The 24,335-nt window shown below is 35.8% G+C and overlaps 1 protein-coding gene and 1 pseudogene across 2 annotated transcripts; one reads left to right on the top strand and one right to left on the bottom strand.

The window, feature by feature from the left end:
• Nucleotides 1-7,681: 7,681 nt before the first annotated feature.
• LOC117905175 (protein STICHEL-like 2) lies at nt 7,682-15,298 on the top strand. 2 transcript variants are annotated; one of them, XM_034818111.1, is made up of 9 exons: nt 7,682-7,937; nt 8,071-8,143; nt 8,552-10,255; nt 10,340-10,559; nt 10,987-11,172; nt 11,346-11,534; nt 12,786-13,521; nt 14,597-14,654; nt 14,902-15,298. In XM_034818111.1, the coding sequence occupies exons 3-9, from the start codon at nt 8,639-8,641 to the stop codon at nt 14,974-14,976; spliced, it is 3,081 nt and encodes a 1,026-aa protein (XP_034674002.1). In that variant the 5' UTR covers nt 7,682-7,937; nt 8,071-8,143; nt 8,552-8,638; the 3' UTR covers nt 14,977-15,298. The 2 variants fall into 2 exon arrangements, with proteins under 2 accessions (XP_034674002.1, XP_034674001.1); XM_034818110.1 differs by lacking the exon at nt 8,071-8,143.
• Nucleotides 15,299-22,045: 6,747 nt separating this feature from the next.
• On the bottom strand, nt 22,046-23,230 carry LOC117904056 (annotated as a pseudogene).
• Nucleotides 23,231-24,335: the final 1,105 nt, after the last annotated feature.

Genomic DNA, 24,335 nt, shown 5'->3' with positions numbered 1-24,335 from the left:
TCCTAAAATCACTACCAAATGGACTTTTAATTTAAATTTTTAAATAAAATTTTATTTCCAAAAATAATTATGAACTGTTTTTCTCGAAAATTGTTTTATAAAAATTAGTTTAAAAAATCCAACATGCATTAATGCATGAGGAGTGTATGTGCCCATCATGAGTGCATTGACCATCCATTTGTTCATAGGCTTGCCCATAACTAATAATTACCGACAAACCATGGTCAATTTAATCTTCAGACTGGATGAGGCCCGACTTTGGGCTTGCTCAAGATGACCAGGCCCATTGGGTTTAATTGGGATACTCGAAACAGCCCAATGAGCTCATCCTCTTCAATTTTGCACCTAAAATTTCTCATCCAAAACTTTTCAGTGCCATTCTTCACGTCTTCCTGTCGATTCAATGAAGGAATATGAGAAACAGCATCAAAACTGGCAATTTTTCATCGGACCCATGTTCATTTTCTGTGCATTTCAGCAAGCATTTAAGTAATTGATAGTAGTAGATTCAAGAAAGCGATAGCATTCTCAATGATTTGATTCGGCAGGCCATGAAAAGAGAGAGAGAAAGAAGCTTATCCCCACAGATGATTCGTGGCAACTTCAGAGCAGTGAATGATTTTTTCAGCTTAGGAGTCTCAGAAGTGGACAAGCCCAGATGGGGCAATTAATGGAAGGGTCCCCACTTTCCATCTGCCATTATCTCATTATCAGGCCTTTGAAGCTAAGATTGCTTTAGCTTTTCCTGTTCCTTTTTCTTCTTCGACCGAAAGAGGACAGCATAGGCTGTTTCAGAGGAAAAAGCATGAAGGCAGGCCTAGAACAAACAGCCAGAGAGATGCACGTGCTGCTCCTTAGGCTGTGGCATAAGGACAGAAACCCTTGAGATTGTGGACGGAAATCCCCGAAAGGATGACAAGAAACTTCCGATGTGCAAATCAGCGGATAAAACAATTGAAAGCATCCCAAAAAAAAACAAAGAGCGAAAGTGAACAATGGATGGTTCAAATGGGAACAACGGAACATTTGAAAGTGAACCGTGCGACGTTTGAGTGGTGAAGTTGTAATATTTGAACATCAATTGTAAAATGTAATTTTTGGATACATGAATATATATTATAAAATTTTATTTTTTAATTATTTATCACTTCTCTATTAAAATTCAACTTAATCTTCCACGCCAATGAAAATTGAAAATACGTGAAAATAACATGACTATTAAGAGAGTACAATTTGAAAAGTAATTACATCTTATGTGACTTTGAACCTCCATTAATGAAATATTATCACATCCACTTACTAATCAATGGACATGGTGTCTCGAACTATTGCTAATGTAAATTAAGACGATAATATTCACACAACTCTTTAGTCATTGGTTTTAATTTTGTTCCCAATTATGAGTAATTAACTTGATCTCTTGAGAAATCTTTTGTAAGAAAATCCAAAGATTGTTTTGATTTAATATAATAATATTCACCACAATACTTTCTTTTCTTATTGATTTTCTACTTCAAGTTTTCCTTAAAACTCTATAGGAAGCTTTCCTAACTTTTTATCAAAGACTCGATTGTCTTCTTCAATCCATAATCTCATAATCAAATCCTCTAATGTTATCTCTTTGCACTCATGCTTCTGTTTATTTTTGAAATCTTTCTAAGAGGGTGATATTTCAATTATGATTGTAACTTGGAAAAACTCATTTGGAATCATTATTTCTGCATGCATTTCATGCTAGGAAACCTTAATTACTTTGTTTCTTGGCTCTAGATCACATAAGGTGCATGCATTTTATCATAAGCTCCTCTATATCTATTGCAGTAGAAAATATGACATTTAAAACCAATAATAAACATAGATCTAGAGATAAAAAACTTAAACTTGAGATCTAGATGCTCCTAGATCAAATCTCATCCAATGAAGATGTTGAAACCATGATAGTCATCATAAAACTCGTCTACCCAAAGGTCTTCCACCCAATCACTCCCTCCATGGATCTTGGAATAAGAAAAAGGCGAGCTTATCTTCCTCTTTTAAGGGTGGCTAGGTTTCTCTCTCACTCTATTTGAAAGACTGGTGAAAGTGGCAAAAGCCCAGACTCTAAACCTTAAAGGTGGTTATATAGGGTTCATTGTAGGGCTTAAGTGACTTAAGCCTAAATTGGGCTTGGTCACCTAATATAGTCATTTAGGTCTTAATTAAATAATTACCTCTAATGAGCTTCAATTAATTAATTAGCCCAAACCATCAATTTAGAAAAATTGTTGATAAGTTCCAGTGCAATCTTACATTTTTTTCCCAAATACCCTTAGACACATTTATGAACTACAAACCCAAATCCCTCAAATAAAATGGTCACCATAAACTAAGAACTCAAGCGGAGACCATTGAGACTCATAGGAATATACTAGCTCCCTCAAAATTTAATTTTGAAATTGATTTAACACTCTACTAAAAAAAGTTAACTGCATTATAGTATTCTATGAAATTACAATAAGGCAAAGCTCAAGTTCATGACCTACATTCATTGTATGCATACTCCTCGTGAACTTGAATCCATAATCTAATAAGGTAATGTCATCAACCCATCAAGATTACCTCTTACAGATCCTCATATTATGTGATTTATTAGAAGACTTTGGCATATTCTTGATTAAATTGAATCTATTGCTAGAAAACCAATTTCATTTTTGTATACTTCATGCTGAAACTAGTAAAATGAAGTATTTATTTTATCCCAAAACTAAAAGAACAAAGTGTTTAATTGAAGATACTAAGTGTCATTTGGATAGCTTTTAGGAAGTATTTTTAGTGAATTTGAACTCAAAAAGTGTTGTTATTTTTTCTCTCAAAAGCCCATAAACTTATAAAGAACTATCAAACTACGCCAAATTTCATATGCACAATCTAGATAGTGAATACCTTATATAAATTAGAAAGCCAAAAAAAAAAAAAGTCCAAGCAATATTAATTTACTATAATAATGTTTAAGTTTATGTGGAAAATCTAGCAAAGTGAACAAAGCAATCGAACTTCCTTATTGACTCTTATACATGTTAAATAAACATTCCTCATAAATCAAAATATAATAAATAGTTTTTAAATCCCAAATCGAACTTCCTAAGATTTCTAGTCACTAAAGCTTAGAGCTTGAAAGCTAATACCTAATGGATTAGGAAATTTTCTTTGTCATTCACTTGCTTTGTAAGAAATAAAATCAGGACAACACAAGATTCTAAATTCATACAATTTTTATTACTTTTGACACAATAAACTCATCACACCTAAAGCATTAAAAAAAAAAAATCTCACTTCCACCATTTAATTAATGAGAAAAAACCAAAAAAAATATATTTAGGAAACTAATACACATATTTTGTACAACAGAGTTATGAAGTAGTGATTTTTTAAAAACACTTCCCTTTTCTTCTTCTTTTCCCATGTTTTTGAGCAACCAATCATTCAAAAAATTAAAGATTTCATGACTTGAGACCCAACATAATAAAATTACTACTCAATATAGACATTCTATGATAACCCTTATTCCAAACACTTAAATATTGATAAAAATCTAGAAAATTCTTACTTGAACGGCTAACACTAATATTTAAAAGTTTTGTTTTTGACAACTAGACGGACATAAACGAGAATATTATAACTTTCTCCTGCCCTTTTCTCTGATGTTTCTCGTTGGATTCTAGTTCGTTGGGCCTCACTTTATAATATGTAGTTAAAAAGAAAAAAGTAAAAAAAAAAAAAAAAAAAATCCACAAATCGAAGTTGTAGAAAAAAAAATCCAAAAACCTCACTTGAATTTCTAACATAATTAATTCTTCAACAGAATAGTTAAGTTCAAAGTTTTCATCAACCGAACCAACATAAACCCTAAATACTAACAATTTCTTCCCCTTCTCTTTTATTTCTAAAGTAGAACACTCTACATAATATGTATCTTCCATAATTTGAAGCCTAACAAATCTAAGAAAAATCCAAAAAAAACTCAAGAAGGAAGCTCTAACACAAATACACAATCAATCATTTCATACGGTTGACAAGTCTTAATCTTTCAATAATAAAATCAAATACAAATGCCAAAAATTTTCCCTCTTTTCCCCTTACCACTCCCCCTCTCCCTTTCCATTAAACAACCAATAACAAATCCAAAATATAACCACAAATACATTGATACAGATTCATCTGTGCTCACCCAAATACATCCAATTTAATCATCATACCATAAACAAACCAATACAAAAAATACATCAACAGAAATAGAAAATGAGAGTGAAAAACATGAATCAAACAACTAGTGAAGAAGATAATAGTTTGATAATGGTGATGAAGAGAGAGACTGTGAGCTGAAGCTTTAGATAGAGAAGAAGAGAGCAGCTATGGTTTTGCACGTCCTTCGATCTGCACCATCGAGTTCTAAGAAGAAAAGGTTAAGGTTGGGTTTCATGGGATTATTGGGATATTTAGGATATTTGGGAAAATATGAGGTTAGGCTTTCACAGGATTTAGGCTTTTTAGATTAAGAGGAAGACATACAAAGGTTAAGGTTTCAAGAATGTTGGATCTTGAGAGTGAGATGAGCAGATGGAATCTTTGGGCTCAATGTTGATGGAGAAAGTTAAGGCAGCGAGAGAATATGAATTTTTTTTTTCCACATGGATGCTTAATCGGGGATGAGTGGGAAAAGGAATGGTAAATTTGGCATCAAAACCATATCAACGCAAAATGTATGTAATCCAAACTATTTTTGGGATTCACAATGTTAACTTTAAATTTTGAAAGTTGGGTTCTCAATCTCACAATATTTTGATTTAAGTGTTCAAGAACACATTTTTTCTTAGTTAAAGTTAATGATGATTAATATTAATTACAATTAATGAGAGTAAGTATGTCCAATTGCAAATTTAAAATTAATTTTATCTAAATAAAAAATAAGTGATAAGTTTTAAATTAGCATGTTAAGAATAATTTAAATTAAAATTAATTTAAATTATTAATTAATAAATATTAAATTTTACCAGATACTCATACTAAGTTTTATGAAACACTTATTATTATCGTCACACATAAAGCATCTGATAATTATTACAATAACAACAATTTTAAATTGTAATAACACTATTTTATATAGATTCTTTTGTAAACAATTTTATAATCAATCAATTCGTGTTTTAATATGGGTCACTTAAAAAATAATCAAAAAATTATTTTTAAAAGAAATATCCAACAAATATTAGTCTATAATATAGAAATAATTTTTAAAACTTTTACATTTAAAGACTTTATAAAAAATTTAAATATCGTGATTAGATCACTTTCAACCATTAAAATTAATGGCGTTTCAATCATCTCAAGATCATACTCTCAAATAAATGTAACAAAACAAATATCTACATTATTGATTACAAAATTAGACAATTACTTGCTTTTATATATATATTGAAAATATTTTCGAGAAATTGTTTAGACATTGGAATTTAATATGAAGAAATTTCCCCTCGACTTTTTGTTCCCTCTTTGAATAGATGTGGTCGTTACGTAACCACCACTACTATGCCTGGCCCAAACGTCAAAATCAAGCAGACCGAAAAAGTGAGTCGAAAGAGAAGAATAACAACAACGTGAACCGCACGAAACGGCGTCGCTTTATTAAAGGGGAAGAAGCACGATGGGCAACCTTTAGCCGGCATTCCAACAAGACCAGAAGGCGAAGTAAAAATTCCAAAGCCACCCCATTTATGAAAACCCCGAAAACACCCCCCCTCCCACCGTTTGGTAGCCGAGAAAAAGAATCACGTGAGCGGAGGAAAGTAGCCGCCAGGAAGCTGCGGTTGTCGGCGGCGGTGGGAAGGGGTCTGTCTAATTGAGCAGTTCTTAGTCGTTGATCTGTCACAGACCACACACTGCCCCATAAATGACTTTTCTCTTTCTCCGTTGGTCAAATATCCGCCCCAGCTTATTACACTTTCAAAAATGTTGCTCTGCTCGGCGCTTTCCTATTTTCGAACAGTAAATAAAATATAAATTTAATAATAATTTTCATTTGGGCTTTCAATGAGAATGAATTCTAATTTTTAATATGTACAAAATGAAGAATATTTTGAAAATTTGTTAATGACACGTGTGATACTTATATAATAAATAAATCATTTCTAAGTAAAAATTTATTCTTGAATATTTTTAATCTTTTTTAAAAAATTTGTTTCTAAATGGACCTTGTACCTTTTTAAAAAAAAAAAAATCTCAAAATATATTGTAAATTAAATCCTCCTCTTAAATATTGGACCTTATACCTTTTTAAATATTAGATTATTTTTAAAATTCTTACAAATTTATGTAAATTTACATTCTAAACCCTCGCATGATATTTAGACAAATTAAATTTAATTGTAAAGAATTAAACATAGAAATAAAGTTAACTTGTAAGTTGCATATTCTATAATAATTATATATTGGGTTAATTTCTTTCACATTTCCGAGAGTTTTAATTAAATATACTTAGTCTCCATTAATTTAAAATTTTATCTTATCATTTTTATTTCTAATTTTCACTCATTTTTTATCAAAATAAGAAAAATATTTGATAAAATTTCAAACTTATAACGATTAGATGTATTTAGTCAAATCATTAACCTTATGTATTTTATATAAGAAAAACCCTTTTTGATGAAGATACGAGTAAGTCAAACTGATAATGATGTGATCAAATTGATGTGTACAAAAATCAAAGGTGAATGACGAAGGTATGAATAAAATAGAATGCTAATTATCATATATTAAGTAATGTTCAGTTCATAAAGTATTAAGTAAAGAATAAAAATGATTCGAAAAATTATTTTTTCGTGTTTAAATGTACTATAGAAAATATGAAAGAAAAATAAAATATAATTAAAATTAGTTAAAAATTTATATATTTTTAAATTATTTAATTTTTATATCGAATAGTTAAAATAAGTAAAATATGTTTGAATTAATATATACATAAATAATTTATTAGCTTTAAATCTAATTTTGATTTTTTTTCTACTTTTATTCTTTGTTTCCTTTCCCTTCCAAAAACCAAAGAACAACTCAATATTTGCATATAAATTAAAAAATATCTTAATAATACATTTAGTAATAAATTATGTAACAAAAAATGGTCATTGAAAAAATCTCTTAATAAGTAATTATTTAAGAAACACTTTTTTTTTTTCCCAAATATTTGCTCTTTGAATACACTCTATGCTTATTGAATACACTCTCTATTTATTACTTTTAAAAATAGAAAATATTAATAATTTGATATAAAATATAATAAATCTTATATAGAAAGTATTGACTATTGAGTTAACTTATATTCTTAAAATTTTCTTTTAAAATTTGATTTTTAAAAATTATTTTGAAAACTATTATCCTTTTTAAAACAACTTTTAAAGAATCTATATGTAGTCTAAGAAATTTATTGGAAAATTTCAGATGTGACTCTAAGTACTGTACCTCCTATCCTGCCCACTCCTGAAAACTCATAGAGGATACCCCACGCGCTAGCCCGAGCGTGGGCGGCACTTGCCACATACCCTAACCAACCACACTCAGTTTTTCCCAAGTCCCGCTCGAAATTACCAAAATGCCCATAGGCTCACTCGCCGAGGCCACACCGCACGCGCCACCCCCTCTCTGCAAAACCTCTGCAACCAAACCAGAAATTTTCAGATTTTTAATTTTTTTAAATTTTTTTCTAAAAAAAATCTTCTCTGTACTGTACACGTCGGCTCATCAAATTACTCACATTTACTACTTTGCCACTCCCCACCCCCTCCTGCTCCTGCTCCTTCTTCTTCTTTAATCTACAGAGTGCTCTACTCTCGATATCAGTATTTTCTTTTGGGGTTAGGTTTAGCGTTAGGGTTTCCGGTTTTATCGCCTTGAATTCGAATTCACAGGTTTGCGTTTTTTTCAACTTTGTCGTTTTCGCATTGTTGTTTGTTTTTGATCTAATATTATATTTTTGTTGAATGTGTAACGGAGATTCTTTCTCTGTATTCGAGCTTTGTTGTGGTGTGTTTGTGTCTCTAGTTTATTGCTTTGGTGGGAGGTGAGGAAGACGGTGTGTTTTCAAAATTTTGGGGGTTTTAATCTATGGTGAAAGGTACTACATTGTTCTGGATTTCCATTGTTGATGAAGTTTTGATTTTTGTTTTCCATTTTATGGTGTTGGTGAGTGGCTGTGATGAGAAATGAGGAGATTCTGGTCTCTTTTCTTTTCCATTTGTTTTTATTAAAAAAAAAAAAAATCTCTAATGAAAATTTTAATTTTGGTGGATAATTTTTGAAGGGTTTGTGAAAGCATGGGGGGAGATTGTTTTTGAATTTTTTTCGATTGATGGTGGTGTCATTTAAGTTTCTTTTCCATTTTGATCGTACTGTGTGTTTCTGGATTGTAAAAGCCATATAGATTTTGTACCTCTTTTGAGTAGTGGAGTAGTGTGGTGGTCCTTGTAAGTGGTTTTGTGATTTGCTCTATTATTTATTTATTTATTTTTAATTTCTTTTTCAGCTTCAGGCTGGGAATGCAGCTCTTTTTAGTGGGTCCTGAAATTTGAACTTTGTATCCTTTGTTGTTGCACTAATTTTACCTTTTGAGATGATGGATGGGCGAAGGCATTCTGTTGATATCCCTATTTCAAAAACTCTGGTGGCACTTAGGAGAGTGAGGTCACTGAGGGATCCATCCACTAACTCCATGAGTAAATTCTCTGCTTTGGTTGATAGTCTGAACTGGGAAACCAATTCAAGTAATGGGATTTCTCTGAGATTTGTAAATGGTTTTCAAGAAGGTGGCCCAGATAATAATGGTCTTTTGGGTTTAGAAAATTTTCCTGGACAAAGAGAGGAACCCTATGGTGGTTTGAGAAAACCTGACCCTAAGTTGTTTTCAAGTGAGAATCCAGGTTTCTTTGGAAACACAGGTTTGGCTCCTACAGTAACTAAAAGGGCTGATGGATTGGATTATTTTGGAACAATTAAGGAAGAAGCATATGAAAAGAAATCATTAAGCGAAAGATATTGTAGTGAGCTCAGGGAGAACGGATTGGACTTGATGAACATTACACCTTCAAGTAATGGTTTGGAGGGTGCAGATTCATGTAATGGACCAATTTTAGGATCATCACATGCTGAACGGACTGATCATACTGCATCAAAATGGAAATCCCGATACAAAAATCAATTAAAATCATTTACTGGACTGGGTGATGTTGTGAGTTGTGTAGGTAGTCCTTGCCCATCACTAAGTGATGTGCTGCTGGAAGGGTCAAGCCGCAGTACATCATTACTTGCAAATGAAGAGTCTAATGCTATTGATCATAATGATCGTGGATGTGGGATAAGGTGCTGCTGGTCAAGAACTCCGAGATTTAGAGAATCAAATCTTCTTTCAGATGTAGAAGACAATCCACTGTTATTGGGGGAAGTTGGTGAGACAATTCTATCTGGACAGAAATGGAGCTGGAAATGCTTTAACAATGAAATTACTCCATATTCAGAAAGCCCTAGGAGTCTCAGTCAGAAATTCAGGCCAAAAGCTTTCAATGAGTTGGTGGGACAAAATGTAGTGGCAAGGTCTCTCTTGGGTGCCATCTCAAGAGGAAGGATAACCTCCTTTTATCTCTTTCATGGTCCTCGTGGTACGGGTAAAACTTCTGCCTCAAGGATTTTTGCAGCGGCATTGAATTGTCTGTCGCTTGAGGAGCATAGGCCATGTGGTCTATGCCGAGAATGTGTTTTGTTCTTTTCTGGAAGGAGTAGGGACAGTAAAGAGATAGATACTGTGAGAATTAATCAAACAGGTAGAATGAGATCCCTTATTAAGCATGCCATTGGCCGTCCTGTTTCCTCACGATTTAAGGTCTTCATAATTGATGAGTGCCATTTGTTGCGAGGGGAAACTTGGGCTACTGTTTTGAATAGCCTAGATGACCTTCCTCAACATGTTGTCTTCATAATGATCACTCCTAGCCTGGATAAGCTGCCACGGAGTGCAGTGTCACGGTCCCAAAGGTACCACTTTCCAAAGATAAAAGATGCTGATATTGCAAGCAAATTGGGGAGAATCTGTGTTGAAGAATGTCTAGAATTTGACCAGGTTGCTTTAGACTTCATTGCTGCTAAATCTAATGGTTCACTTCGGGATGCAGAGATGATGCTTGATCAGCTGAGCTTGCTTGGAAAAAGAATTACTATGTCCATGACCTATGAACTTGTAAGTTTTATCTTTGTTTGTTTATAATGCATCTCGCTCTCCATAAAAAAGTGACATAATTATCCTTTTAATATGTCTATGCAGATTGGAATTGTTTCTGATGACGAGTTGCTTGATTTACTGGATCTAGCTTTGTCATCTGACACCTCAAATACAGTTAGAAGGGCCAGGGAATTGATGAGATCAAGGATTGATCCTATGCAACTGATATCACAGCTAGCAAATCTCATAATGGATATTCTTGCTGGAAAATGCCAAGAAGGCACTTCTGAAGTTAGAAGAAATTTTTTTGAAGGACATACTTGTAAGCTCAGCCTTTTTTGTTTAAATATTGATTACTGTATTTTTATAGTTTATTATTATACCAAGTCCCCCTTTATGGCCACTGACAAGGTGGATTCCATCAGAAATTTCTTTTTCATAGGCGAGGTGGATATATGCATGCAAAACCACAAAAATATACATATAAAAAAGGTTTGCTTTTACAATCTTGATTATTTTAAGAGATTGTTGCCAAAAAGTTAGCTCTTGACTTGGCTTAATTAACTCAACTTTGGAGAATGGAAAGTTGAATTTTGCTAATTCGCTAATTAGTCAGTTAAGGAAACTCTAGTGATTTGTCGGTACTACCTTGGATCATGTTACTAGGAAGTGTTCAAACATGATAGAGTTGTGCTATTTTGTTGTGTTTTGTATAAATTTTTTAATGGTTGCTATTGTCTGTGTCATAGCTGAAGTGGACTTGCAGAAGCTTAGTCATGCATTGAAAATTCTTTCTGAAACTGAGAAACAATTGAGGGCATCAAAGAATCAAACAACGTGGCTGACTGTAGCTCTTCTACAGTTAAGCTCTGTGGAGTCTTCTTTCTTGGATGCAAATGATTCAAGGGCATTTTTGAGAACAGAGCATCCAAGAGGTAAAAATGATTCAGATTAGTGCTTACTATTGCATGAGTTTTATTTCTTAATGAGGCTGGAATAGTGGTTTCATCGATTGATGTGGTTCAAATAGGTTATTGAGGTTTGGTTTTTATGTCCTAGTTCTTTTCTTCAAAGGCACATACTGATTTTTGATGCACAATATCCATAGGGGAAAACGTGAAGCGCCTTGTCACTTGTGCATGTGACAACAATAAACCACATATATGTGAAGTACAGGAGGATTGCAAAGGACAATTAGAATTTTTATGGAAGCAAGCTACTGAAATATGTCAATCCAGTTCACTCAAAAACTTTCTGAGGAAGCAAGGGAAGTTGTCTTCTGTCATTGTTAGCCAAGGTAAATGCATATGGTGGTTTTTCTCTCTCCTGCAACCTTTGTTCTACATATAACAATTCATGTAGAAATTGGTACAGGAAACGCATATTTAAGACTCAAGTGGCATGCAGTGGTGTGCTTGGTGTTGTTTCAATTGAACTTTCTATTTACTTTTCTTCCTTTTGAAGTGTCATAAGGAGAGGGAAAAAAACCAACCTAACAGATCCCTATCCCCACTGTTGGCTTTGCATGCAACTTATTAATTGAGCAGAAAAATTCTCTCTTTTAGACAATTGAGCAGATCAAAATATGACGATAATGAAGTGGTTTAAACACTTACAAAATAGCAAAGCAATCTTCAACTTTGTATTAAAACTTAAAACATGTTAAACCTGTAGTGTATGATGTAACTGTTTGAGAAAGTATATGCAATACAAAGCTAATGTGGTGCAATGCCTAAGCTTAAATGTTTGTTATTTTGAATGCGCAAGTTGAATTTGGTAATCAACCCATGTTAGAAGGTGTGGGGTGAGCTGTGTAGCTGATTAACCTGCCCAATAGGCATCGTTACTGCTCATCATTATCAACATTATGCCCTAATCTTTTCTGAACTACTTCCTGCATCTTCTATCTTATGTATTTCTCTTGAAAGTTGAAACGTTTTGATTGTAAAGCATTTCACTTAGTTCTTTGTAGCATTATCCCAACTTTGCTGTTTATTGGAACTTTGTCGTCACCAAACAACAACTAACTCACAGCCTTTTGGAGAGTATGTGTAATCAGTTCATCCATAAGTATAGGAACAAAAGGAGGAACTCAATGCATAGAGGATTTAATTGTTTTACCTTTAATGGAATCTTACTCTGTTTACTGTTTCATCTTATATGACTGATAATGTAAATATATCTAATTGACAGAAAACACTTTATTATGGTAAATTTGGTAGGAAAATCTGTTTAAATAGTTAAAGGAGCTCAAATGGATATGTTAGAGATAGTATAAAATTCAGCTATAGTTGGGTGGGCTGCTACCTCATTAATTTTACTGTTAACTTTTTTAGTTGCTTGTGACGTACACTAAAGACTGTAGTGGAGACCATGTCTCACATTGTTCAACTGCTTTCAACTTAGTCTTTGTCAAGTATTTTATTTTGGTTTGGCAGTATGAAATTAGTGCAGGTGCTTGTGCACTTCTGTTTTTTCCTTATCATCTTCATTTTGGATTTTACATAATGTCTTCCAAGTGATGAGTTAGTCATGGCTCAAATCTCAGGTATGGCAGTAGCTGAACTGGAATTCCAGCATCCTGACTATGTTTCCAAGGCTGAGAAATCATGGAAACTGATTGCAAGCTCACTCCAGTCTATCCTGGGTTGTAATGTGGAGATTAGGATCAATCTTGCACCTTGCACTTCTGTGAAAGGGTATGCTAAAGTGAAGAAGCCATCCTTCAGTTTTTTCAGTTGTTCCCGCAGAATGCGACTTAAATCACATTCAACTTCTGAACATGGAAGTGATCAGTCTGATTGTTCTGATTTCACCTCTGAGAAAGCGATGATCAGGGACAAAACTATAGGAACTTGTTCGTCAGACTGTGGTTCTCAAGTGTCACATGTCTGCTATCTGAGAACGGAAGCGGCAAGGACTTTAAGAAATAGGGAAGGAAATGTGCTAGGCATTGGAACAATCACTCCTCACAGATCATTTCAAGATGAAATACCAAAGGGGACTGGATTTGAGGTTGGTTCTTCTAAGGAAGAGCAAAGCAGCTGTGGATGCCAGGAACCAGAGAATCAACCAAACTGTCTCTTCAACACTTTTGGATTCCATAAAAAGTTACGATCATCAGAGGCTTCTCAGATGACCTGTTTGAGGTACCAAGCACAAAACAAGCTTGCATTGTCTGTCCCCAAGAATACATCTTTTGAACCATATTTCTGGGCCAATGATCGTTATGCTTTCTCCAGCAGCTCTAACAATTTTAATTCCTGCCCCAGAGATGAGGATGGGTAAGTAGTTTTGAAGTTATTTTTTTCTTTTCCAATGCCCTTCTTTCCTGTGATATGTACTTCAGTAGTGTTGATTGAAAATATCTTCAGATTTCCTATCATCTTTGATTTGGACAGCATCCCTCAAGAAAAATGACTACTGTCCAGTAGAATGAGTAAAAAGTTATCCATAAAAAGATTAAATTTGAAGACAAGTTTGAAGTTGTGTATTAAGATAGTACTATCCATTAAGATGATCCCTCAACTTACAAGATTTGATGAATAAGCTGATAATCAGTGTTTTCTAAATTTTATAGAGGATCTTGACGGGGGAATGCTATAACTATTCCTCTATCAGTCTATCTTTTGTGTTTTAGGTGATGAATTAATGGTTCCTTGCGAATGGCAAGAAAGTGAGTTTATGTCCAGAAAGGTTTCTTGAGTTTTCAAACCCTTGGAACAAAGTGCCCATCCTACTCAATATGTTACCCATATAGGACAAGCATGGTGGAGTAGGATTCAATGTTTGCCATAATATTTTGAACAACACTGACTAACATTTTCACATTTGAAGAATATAACACCATGGGATCCATAATTTGGTGCCAAAGCAAGCTGTATCACCTATTTGATTGTTGTAATGAGCTGTTTCTGAAGTTGAAGTTACTTGCCATCAGTTGTGTTCCATATAACTCTATAGAATCCCAATTCATACATATATAGACAGGGGCATCTATTGAGGAACTGTGAACTGCACTAGTACTTGACTGTAAATTGTGATTGACATGCATGTTCTCATTTGTGATACAAGAGACTTGTTTTCTTGGATGACTATACTTTCAAATGCAGGCTCTCCTTTGTCCATTAAATGGTGATTTTCCCTCGTTTTGTGCACTTTGGCAAGCACTTTGAGCAATCTTAACATCATGCTGATGCTAAGCCTTCCCTGATTTGAGTACAAATATGATGCCTAAACTTCAAACTCACTTGACATTGAAATATCATCTTAGCACTGAGAAATTTTCCTGTGCCATGCATTTTCTTGCATGTACTTTAAGATACTTGTTCATTTGTTTTCTCATTTATTTTTTGGCAGACTGAGGGAGGATTCCAAGGTACATTGCTGGGGAGCCCCCACGTTTCCTCTGAAGAAGGTATGTACCCATAGCAACTAATGTTTTACTGCCTGCAATAGCAGTGATTTCTCATGGCCCATCTCAGACAACCTCTTTAATGTTCACGGCCTGCACTGATGTTACATTTTCTTGCTAGAAACTGTTTTTACCGTCCAAATTACGAACTCCAGTCAATGATTGTGGAAACATACATTGAAGCTTTCAATTAGAATTGAACAAAGAATGGCTTTTATAAACACCCTTGAACAATGTGTCTCTGTTCCAGGCTTGGCAATCAAGGCATCGACGGGAAGGATCGAATCTAGTGGGGTGGGTTCTACCATGTGGCGCAACAAAGTAGGTTGCCTAGAGGAGGAATTATTAGCAGCATTCTGTCATAGCTGCGTGGATTCTTGATGCATATTCATACCTTAAAATTTGTATGAGTCTATGTATATGTCATGGGAGTTTGTGATTCAGATATGTTTTATGGGAGCCTCCACCTCCATACACATGAATGTAAATCTTAATCTGTGAGTTGAAGTGCTGAATCTTAGTAGTGTAGTGGAGCAGTGCTTCATTTGATTTTATAGGACATCATGGTTCCTATACCATTATATAAAATGTCTGTAAAAGATCTGATGATATGATATGATATGATTTCATTTTCATATTCCTCTGAACATGAGGGTTGGCAACTAGTTTCTAGTGCTGTACAAACTAGTAGACAAATGGGCTCTAAATCATGTGAGATTTAGCTCATTTGGGAGTGATTCTAACTAAAACAATTTCGAGAATCGTTTGGTATTTTAATATAGACTAAAAATGTGTTTTGATATATCTTTAATTTATTTGTAATTATAAAGTTATTTTTAATTTTAGGGTTAATTTCATTTATCTCTTGTGACTTTAGGTTAAATACATTTAGTTATTATTAGCTTGAAATTTCATTGAATAACTTTTATTTTAAATCGAAGGAAGGTGAGTAAAATTAACAAATGAGAAGATTAGAAGAGGTATAAAATGAAATTTTAGAGTAACGGTGATTAAACAAATTCAATTCAAACCATAATTAACTTTTATTTTAGTAAGAATTAAATTAAATTTAATCTAATATTAATAGATATGGAACTTTGAAATTTCTTTTACAAACTAAAAATTAAAATTGTATGTTTTAAACAAATTAAATTTATTTATTCAAACAAATTTTTGTTTTTGTTTTTGTTTATTGAGAAGTGATTTTAAAAACAACTAATCAAATCCATTTGTTTTAACTTTAAAAAGAAACTTTGAAAACATAATTAAATACCCCTTAAGAAATTATTTTTTAGGATTAATTTCACTTAAACCCTCCAAGATTTGGTGTAAATATCCCTATAAATTTATTTCGTTTATAAAATTTATTTTTTAGAGAATATACCTACTTAAAATATTTTTACTTTAAATTTCTCTAAAAATAAATTTGACATATTAAATATATCTATAGAGCTGCTAATTGATGAATTTGAAACAATAGTGGTTAGGTATATTTTCACTAAATCTCAAGAGATGCTAATGAAATTAACCATTATTTTTTTATGACTCTACCATTTTTTTTTAAAAAAAAATTATATTTCTTCCACATAAGAAATAGGAATGTTAAAATATAAATTTTAAGTAAATTTTATTTTATTATGTTTTGTTTTTGGAAATTTAAACATTGTAACAATAATATAAACATATTTAAAAGAAAGATATATGATTAAATCTTAAGAATAAATTAAATAGAAAAAATAAATCGGAAATATATCTACCCTTCAAAAGATACAATGGAACTAAAAGATGTGTAGATTTGATATCTTCATGATGTTAGAATATGGGTGCCCTCAGTAGTGCATGCTATTAGATTATAAACTACTTTCCATGGTCACGCCAACCTCCTTAAAATAAGAAAGAAACAAAAGAGACAAGACATCACTCAAACCCTTAAATCACTCTTATGCTTGTGATTGATGCCTAATATGAGAGTGAAAGTCTCTATTTATAAAGGCCTAAGAGATAAGGTAGATGGGGAGTTTAAAACTACTCTTAACTCTCCTCCCTCATCTATTCTGCTCAATCACACATTAAATGGTTCCTATAATCTCTCATTTTAAATCCCTCCCCTATCACTTGTTAAGTAAGGATCCTCTTCAAAATGGGATTCTATTCTACATGTGGTGATAATTGAGTCTAAGCCCATTGAGAATGATCTATAAGGACTCCAACATCTACCATTTTCTCACCATAGGCAAGAGTAAATCATGAAACTCTCATCCTAACCTTATTCCTCCTCATACTAGCTAGTTGTCACACACACAATTTCGGGTCTCAAGTTTTCGTGTATCTGTGGCGCTTAGACACATTCTAGACTAGCCTTTCTTTAGGATACAAGGTACACACAAAGGTTACAAGGCTTTCCCCAACTCGTATTTTATTGATCACACAACATAATACAAAAAATTCTCAGGTAAAGACTCTCACAATAAGCATCAGGTAGTTCATTTACTTTTTGAAGGCACACAAACCCTTTTTTATACATGCTGCGTTTGAGTCCTAGTTTGACTCTAACTCAAGCTTAACAAATGCCACATTGAATAGGACTCTAAGTCCTACTTAATCTCAAGTTCTCGTGCCACATGTCTCTATCACTTATGCATGAAGACTTAGTTTCCCATCCTAATTAGGAGTCTTCGTGTGTCAGGAGTCCCTCTCTCCTTGCATCAAGCCTCAATCTCTTACTTCGACTAAGAGTCTCATGCGATAGGAGTCCAACTCATATAAATACTATACATCACCTCACTGTGCCTACTGTTGTAGAAGACCACACCTTGCTCAGGCTTATCCTAATGCCAAGATGTGTCTTATATGATCTGACTCTAGTCTGCCCTACACTTGCCTTGAGTTAATCCAGCTCAAGCTTGCCACAGACCTTTCTACTCACGTCTACCTACACATGACTTGCGTGCTACTACATCTATGTGTGTTAGGCTCATGCATCAAGGCCCTCATTGTTGAGGTTATGCTCATTTATGCTACATCGTGGCCCATTTGTCCGAGGCATCCCATCCAAGTTCCCACAATCCCCGTGTTGTTGTGCCCACAGGTTATACCACATGAGGGCATCGAGCTTGTGCATGTGCGTTTGGCTTTGCATGCTATAGCGCTAGCATGCTTGAGTGTTGTAGTTGCCCATGTGTGTAAGTAACTTGCATACCATTCCGAGGCATCCATCCCACACATTACACCTTCCATTACTCATGGGGCTAAGGTGTAGCCCAAATGAGACCACCATGCCAACATATTCAATTTAAGGGGTTGACAAACCCCCTTCACCCTCACTTTGCCTTTTCAACGCCCTCGTCGACTTGGCTTATAAGTACTCTTGTACCTTATCTTCAAACTACCATAAGGTGGCACATTTCTCCCAACTTGATTCATTCTTAGGCGTCCCCTTCTAATGAATCAAAAACTCAGTCAACTTATTCTTCCAATTTCTTATCTTCCCATCCCTTAGGATGCTTGCTATGTCCCTACTAAACTCCTTTTGGATGTTAGGAGGTGGCCTCTTTGCTTGCACTATATTTGGATCAAGATCCTTGTGATAGGGCTTTAGGAAGCTTACATGGAATGAGAGGTAAAGTTGCAATCTCTTTGGAAGCTTCAGTTTGTAAGCGACAACACCAATCTTCTTTACAATCTCAAAAGAACCATCGTATCTCAGAATAAGGCCCTTTTGATATTGCCTACTTTGATTTTCTTCCAAATCTGAGGAGTGAGCTTGAGCATTGCTCTATCTCCCACTTGGTACTCTAGTGGTCTCTTTCCTTTATCAGCATAATTTTTCCTTCGTTAGCTGGCCTTCTCTAGGCTCTCTCGGGCTTCATCAAGTAATTTTTGATGGGTCTTAGCAAACTGGTATGCTATAGGACTCACACTTTGTCCTAGTTAAGAAGTAGCCAGTACAACCATAGGCATATGTAGTTGGAACCTAATTACTATCTTGAATGGGCTCTTCCCGATTGCAGAACTTTGATGCAGGTTGTAAGACAACTGTGCTGCATTTATGAGCTCGAGCCAGTTTTGTTGTGTAGTTGATACGTAGTGCTTTAAGTATTCCTCTAACAAAACATTCAACCTCTCAGTCTACACATCCATCTGAGGGTGATTGGTGGTGGAGAACTTGTATTCTGTTCCCATCATCTTCAACAACTCCACCCAAAACCTGCTTGAATTGTGAGTTTGTGTCACTCACAATATCCTTGAGTATCCCAAAGTATTTCACCACATTGCTGAAGAAGAGTCTTGTGGCTTTCTCAGTAGGGCATTCATGTGGTGCTAGGGTGAACACTACATTCTTCGAGAATTTGTCAACCACCACGAAGATAAATCTATATCCCTACACCTTAAGGAATCTAATATTAAAATCCATTGAAAGACACTGCCATGGTCGTTCAGGGATAGGTAGAGAATGCAATAGGCCTACTTCCTTATTCCACTCTATCTTATCCATTTGACATACTAGACATGATTTCACATAAGCCTGCATGTCATTCTTCATATTGGGTCAATTTAAGGATTGGGAAATCAAAGCAAATGTCATCTCTTCTTCGAGGTGACCAACCTATTTTGTATCATGCGTTTCCTTCAACAACTCCCATCTTAATTTGTTGGAGGGAACATACAACTTCCTATCCATATAATATAATAGTCCGTTTTCCAACTAGTAGAGTCTAGTGGTGCATTCCTTCACTTGCTCCACTAGTTTGTTGTATGCAAAATCTTGTGAAGCTTCCTATGTCACCCTGGCAGTGAAATATGTCATAACTCTAGATAAGGATCCAACAAATTCTGTTACCTTTTTCCGAATAAGGGCATCTATACTGGTTGTGCCTACCTACTTTATGTACCCACTCAAAATCATAGTTTGCCAAGAACTCTTTTATGGACCACGCATTTCGGCTCATGCGTTTCCCACTTGGAGTCGTCACTTATTTTTGTTTTATTTTTAAAGGGTAAATAAAATAAGAAAGAAAAACCTTAAGTGTGACTCCTTATTTTAGAAAAGGTGGTATGTGAAAAACCGGATTGGGTTTGGGGGTCAGATTACTTATCGGGAAGGTACGGTGGAGACCGTAGCACCCCTCTAAGTCCCTAAAGTTGGGTCTCTACTAATAAAGTGAAGCTAACAGGACAATCAATGAGAAAATCGATGAATACTTGAATCGATCATGCACATATGAACATTAGAATATGCATAGAGAATAACCCAAGTGGAAGTGGATGCGTACTTGATCAGCAAACGACAACGTGCTATCACAAAATGGGGTTAGTGCATAGTAATGAACATAAAGTATGACACTCATATCACCAAACTAGATAAAGAAGCGCCAACATCATGTATGACATTTTATTTAATTCCATTCTTATTTTAGAGGAAATTTATTTGATGTAGGGCCCCTACCATAACCCATTTATTTTGCATGAATCAATTCTAATAACTCCATTATGCGGAATTACAAGATTAGATTTATGCTTATTTCAAAACAGTTTAAAAACAGGGGAGATGAAAATTGCATGCCCAAAGGGAGAATGGCATCAACATTTTATTAAAAATGAGACTTTTAAAACCTAAAATCTCTAAAGATGGAAGATGGGGAAATTGAGGTTATTTGAGAAGTTGGAATTTGGAAAATCATTTGAAAATGGGGTTTAGAAAAAAAAAAGGGATTTGAAAAACTATTTTTAAAATCAAAGAGGAAGAAAATGAAGGTGACACGTGGCCTCAATGAGGCTACGCAAACCATACCGGAGTGGGATCCTAAACTTAGGGTATCTTGAGCATTGACTGAGTGTTACTCCATTCCTGCCTGTAAAGAAGTCCTCCCGGAGTTTTCTGAATATCCCTAATACCCTTTCCCAAGCATGAGCGCATGAATAACTCAATCCTCTGCTGATGTTGCTGGAAAACTGAAGCATAGCGACCATCCTTCCTTTGCATTAACATCTCAGCCTTAAAGACCTGAACTCCAACTCACTGGGTGTCCCAAATCTCTGGGGAGTTTAGTAGATCCGGGAAAACAGTGTGAAGGGTGTGCCGTTGATTATCTGTAACAAGATTTCTATGTATTTCTGGAGGCATTGAAGAACTTCTGCTGCAATTAGTACCAGGTGGACTGCTGAATATTATACTAAGGTGCTGCTTGTTTGGCCATTATTGAGATTGATCTGCTGGAACTCAGCTCTCCCATGTTGATTTTCAGCATACATATTGTGTAGTTTCTCTGCCTTTTTGCAACCCAGAAAAGGTTGCATTGAACCTCACCACCATGATGCTCTGAGGGGCAGATTTCCCTCGGCATATTTAGGTCTTTCCCCCCATCAAAGCTCATATCTCTTAGAATGGTCACAAGCGTAACGATGGTTACAATTATCCGCTCATCTGGATCACTGTTTCCTATGAAATTGTTATGGATAATGATAACAGCAGGCCAGTTAATGAGATTCTCCTTCAGAGCCGAGGACTCAGCAGCAGGCAATACCTTAGGAGACATGATGGTATGCATCACCAAGCCTAATATACCCATGAACTCTTTGGAGTTGTTGCCACATATCATGCACTTTAAACTACTAGCTTTTCCCTTGCTCTGGGTATATTCTTTGTTGAGTGGGGTTCTCATTCAGCATCTTAACAAACTTAAAAAAAAAACGTGCTATGCACCTGTTGCTTGAATTCCTCAAAGCCTTCAGGAATCCTCTATATATAAACACGTCCATTGATGCTTGCACTAGCTGGAAGATGAACGTCCTTCGCAAAGCAAACCGTGTCGGCCACTTGGATCGTCCCAGACTTGAACCTTCACTGCTAAAAAAATGGCAGCTTGTATAGCCGCACCATGAGCAACAGCTTCTGATACCACCTCGGGAAGACTTTCTTTTGGTAGAAGGCTGTTGTTTGCTCTTCATCAACATCCACACCTTCAAGTTTTAAAACATATATTGCCCTTGCCAATGGCTTACTGAGAGTTTGATATGCATCCACTACTCGGGCAGACGGACAACACACTCTTTTCCTTCCTCAGGTTTCGAATGAACTAGATCAGGGCGCAATTTCTTCTACCACGGGTGAGACTTGATCTGGACTGTTTCTAATGCTCGTGCCCAATACCGAGATCACTACCTTGGGGTTATCAACTGACTGCTATAATGCTTGCAAGGCTTGTATCAAACCCTCATTCGCCATATGAAAACACCCATGACTGCACTTTGGCATTTTCTGGACCAAGCCATCTCAAACGGTTCGAAGCCCACTACCTTGGGAAGGTTCTACCATAGTAGCTATCATGCTCGCCTCCATCACAAAAAAAAACCGTCTCATGTGGACAGGAATTACAGTGACCTGCATTATCTGGTCATTTAGCCCAAAATAGATGACCCATTGCCTCTACTGCCTTGGTCAGACTCTTTGATAAGCACTGGTCATAACGCTGGAATTCACCAATACCAGGATATTTCCAACCATGGTTTACAGGATAAGAGGGATATCGTAACTCCCCACATGGACCAAGTCCAATTTCAATCTCAGATATGATTCCTTTTTCAATGAACTCATCAAATTCAACTCGGAAACTTCTCATGTAGTCAAAGTAAACCTCAACTGCAGTTCGGTCTTTTAAAACCCGCTCTTTGTCAATTCCTTCGTTTGAACTTCCTTTACATGACAGACTCCTCTCAAGTGGTTCAACTTCACCGAGGAAAACAACCTTTTCTGGTATTGCCCATACCCCTGCTTTTTGTGAAATGCTGCTGGCGCTTGAGGTGGCCTGGCTCTGAATTCTTCCACATGCTGCCACAAAGTGTTTTGGACCAGCTAGGTGTCCAAGTCGCCAACCAGTCATTGCAAAAGTCTTTGAAAATCCATTGACAGTAAGTGTTCTCTCCCACATGCCAGAAGTCTAGGATGTTTTGCTACAATATCAGCAATCTCCTCTAGGAGTTTCTTGGGATATACAGATCCTGTTGGATTGGATAGTGAACAAAGAATCAGCACCTTTGACTTCTCACTGATTGTGGACTTAAGAACCTCTGGATCCAAGAGAAAATTGTTGGAGATGAGTGTAGGAGGAATTATAGGCGTAGCATCAGCTAACCTTGCCATTTCAGGGTAGCTTACGTACAATGGACCAGGAATAATAACCTCATCACCCGGTGAACAAACTACAAGCACAGCTTGAAGTACAGACTGCTTGGCTCCATTGTTGACCAATATTTGACCATGGGTATAAGTTAGTCCATTCTCCTCCTTTAGTTCATGTCAAATTGCAGTGCGGAGCTCCAGATGGCCTGTATTGGGTGTGTACCTTGCATAACCTTCACGAATTGCATTTATTCCCAGCCTCAGCAACAAAAGTAAGGATATCAAAATCAAGTTCTCATGCTGCTAACTGTATAACTGGAACTCCAGCTTGCACAAGTACAGTTGCCAAATCAGTTATAGCAATTGTTTTTAAAGGCTTTACAGAATTTACTCTTGGACTCAATGAGATGTCAACCTTCGTTTGCTTGGATATGCTTTCTGCCCTCACATTGGTACCCATTCTAAAGCGCTGCACATGAAACCTTTTCTCCAATGGTTTGGAGATCCTCCCTTGTCTTGGCTTCAAACAACCCCCATCATCTCCACTGAGACCCCAACTTTGAGCCCAATTCGAAGCCCACCCAAGTCCAACAGCCTGGAACTTACGGTTTTGAGAGATGTTCGTTTAGAAAGGTTGCCAGACAAACAAGCTTTATCAAAGCTGTTCCAAATGGTGCTGTGAAGAGATGTGCTTAATGCCAAATTTGCCAAAACCCCTCCAGCTGCCTCCTTCACTTTAATATCCTCATCCTCCAGGGACCCGATTACTCAGATGTCAAGGAAGAATGCCTCAACAAACCAGTTATCTCTTCTATTGCCCCACTTTCTGCTACTAACTCTCTGTATAGATTAATTGAAGCAATTTCTCGTAGAAGGCCTGCAGCTGCTTCACAAGTAGAACTGGAGTCTAATTTAAGGAGATTTACTGTGAGATTTAAGCAGCCTCAGAATTGCATTATGGCATCAATATACTGCTTTCCCCCAAGTAAATATTTCCATAATGCTACTACTGCCAATTCCCTATCAAGAGGATCATTATCTAGCCCAAGTGTCCGAACAAACAATGCCACATAACCATAACCATCACCAAGACTAGGAGAGCTGCTGTTTATTGTACGCACCCTAGGAACCAGGTCCAGGTCCGTATTGAGGAAAACTTTCTGTGCTTGCCGGTATTGGATTCATGCCATAGTTTGAAAGATAAGGATTTGCTGCATATCCAGCTTCAGGGGTTGCCATAATTTCCACTATAACCTGGATTCCCACCAGAAGCAGCAGCACTTGCTCCTTTATCAGCATTAGCAAGCTCTGCACGAAGTTTTTCCAACTCCCTAGCCATTGAGATCAAGTTATTCTCCATCAGCTGACCATGCTGGTAATTCTCTGCATATCCATTCTTTTCATACTCAATGGCATCTCTTGCTCGGACAGAGGTGAGAAAACAGATGCTCACCCCGGACAAGTATCAGAAACAGGGGAAGATAGCTAAAACAGAGCACAAATGGTAGAAACAAAAAAGGAACTCATACAAGCCACGTTCCATATTTTTTTTTATCAACGGGCCT

This window comes from Vitis riparia, chromosome 17 (assembly GCF_004353265.1).
Source record: "Vitis riparia cultivar Riparia Gloire de Montpellier isolate 1030 chromosome 17, EGFV_Vit.rip_1.0, whole genome shotgun sequence".
Classification (NCBI taxonomy): Eukaryota; Viridiplantae; Streptophyta; class Magnoliopsida; order Vitales; family Vitaceae; genus Vitis; species Vitis riparia.
This window is presented reverse-complemented; position numbering and strand designations above follow the sequence as displayed.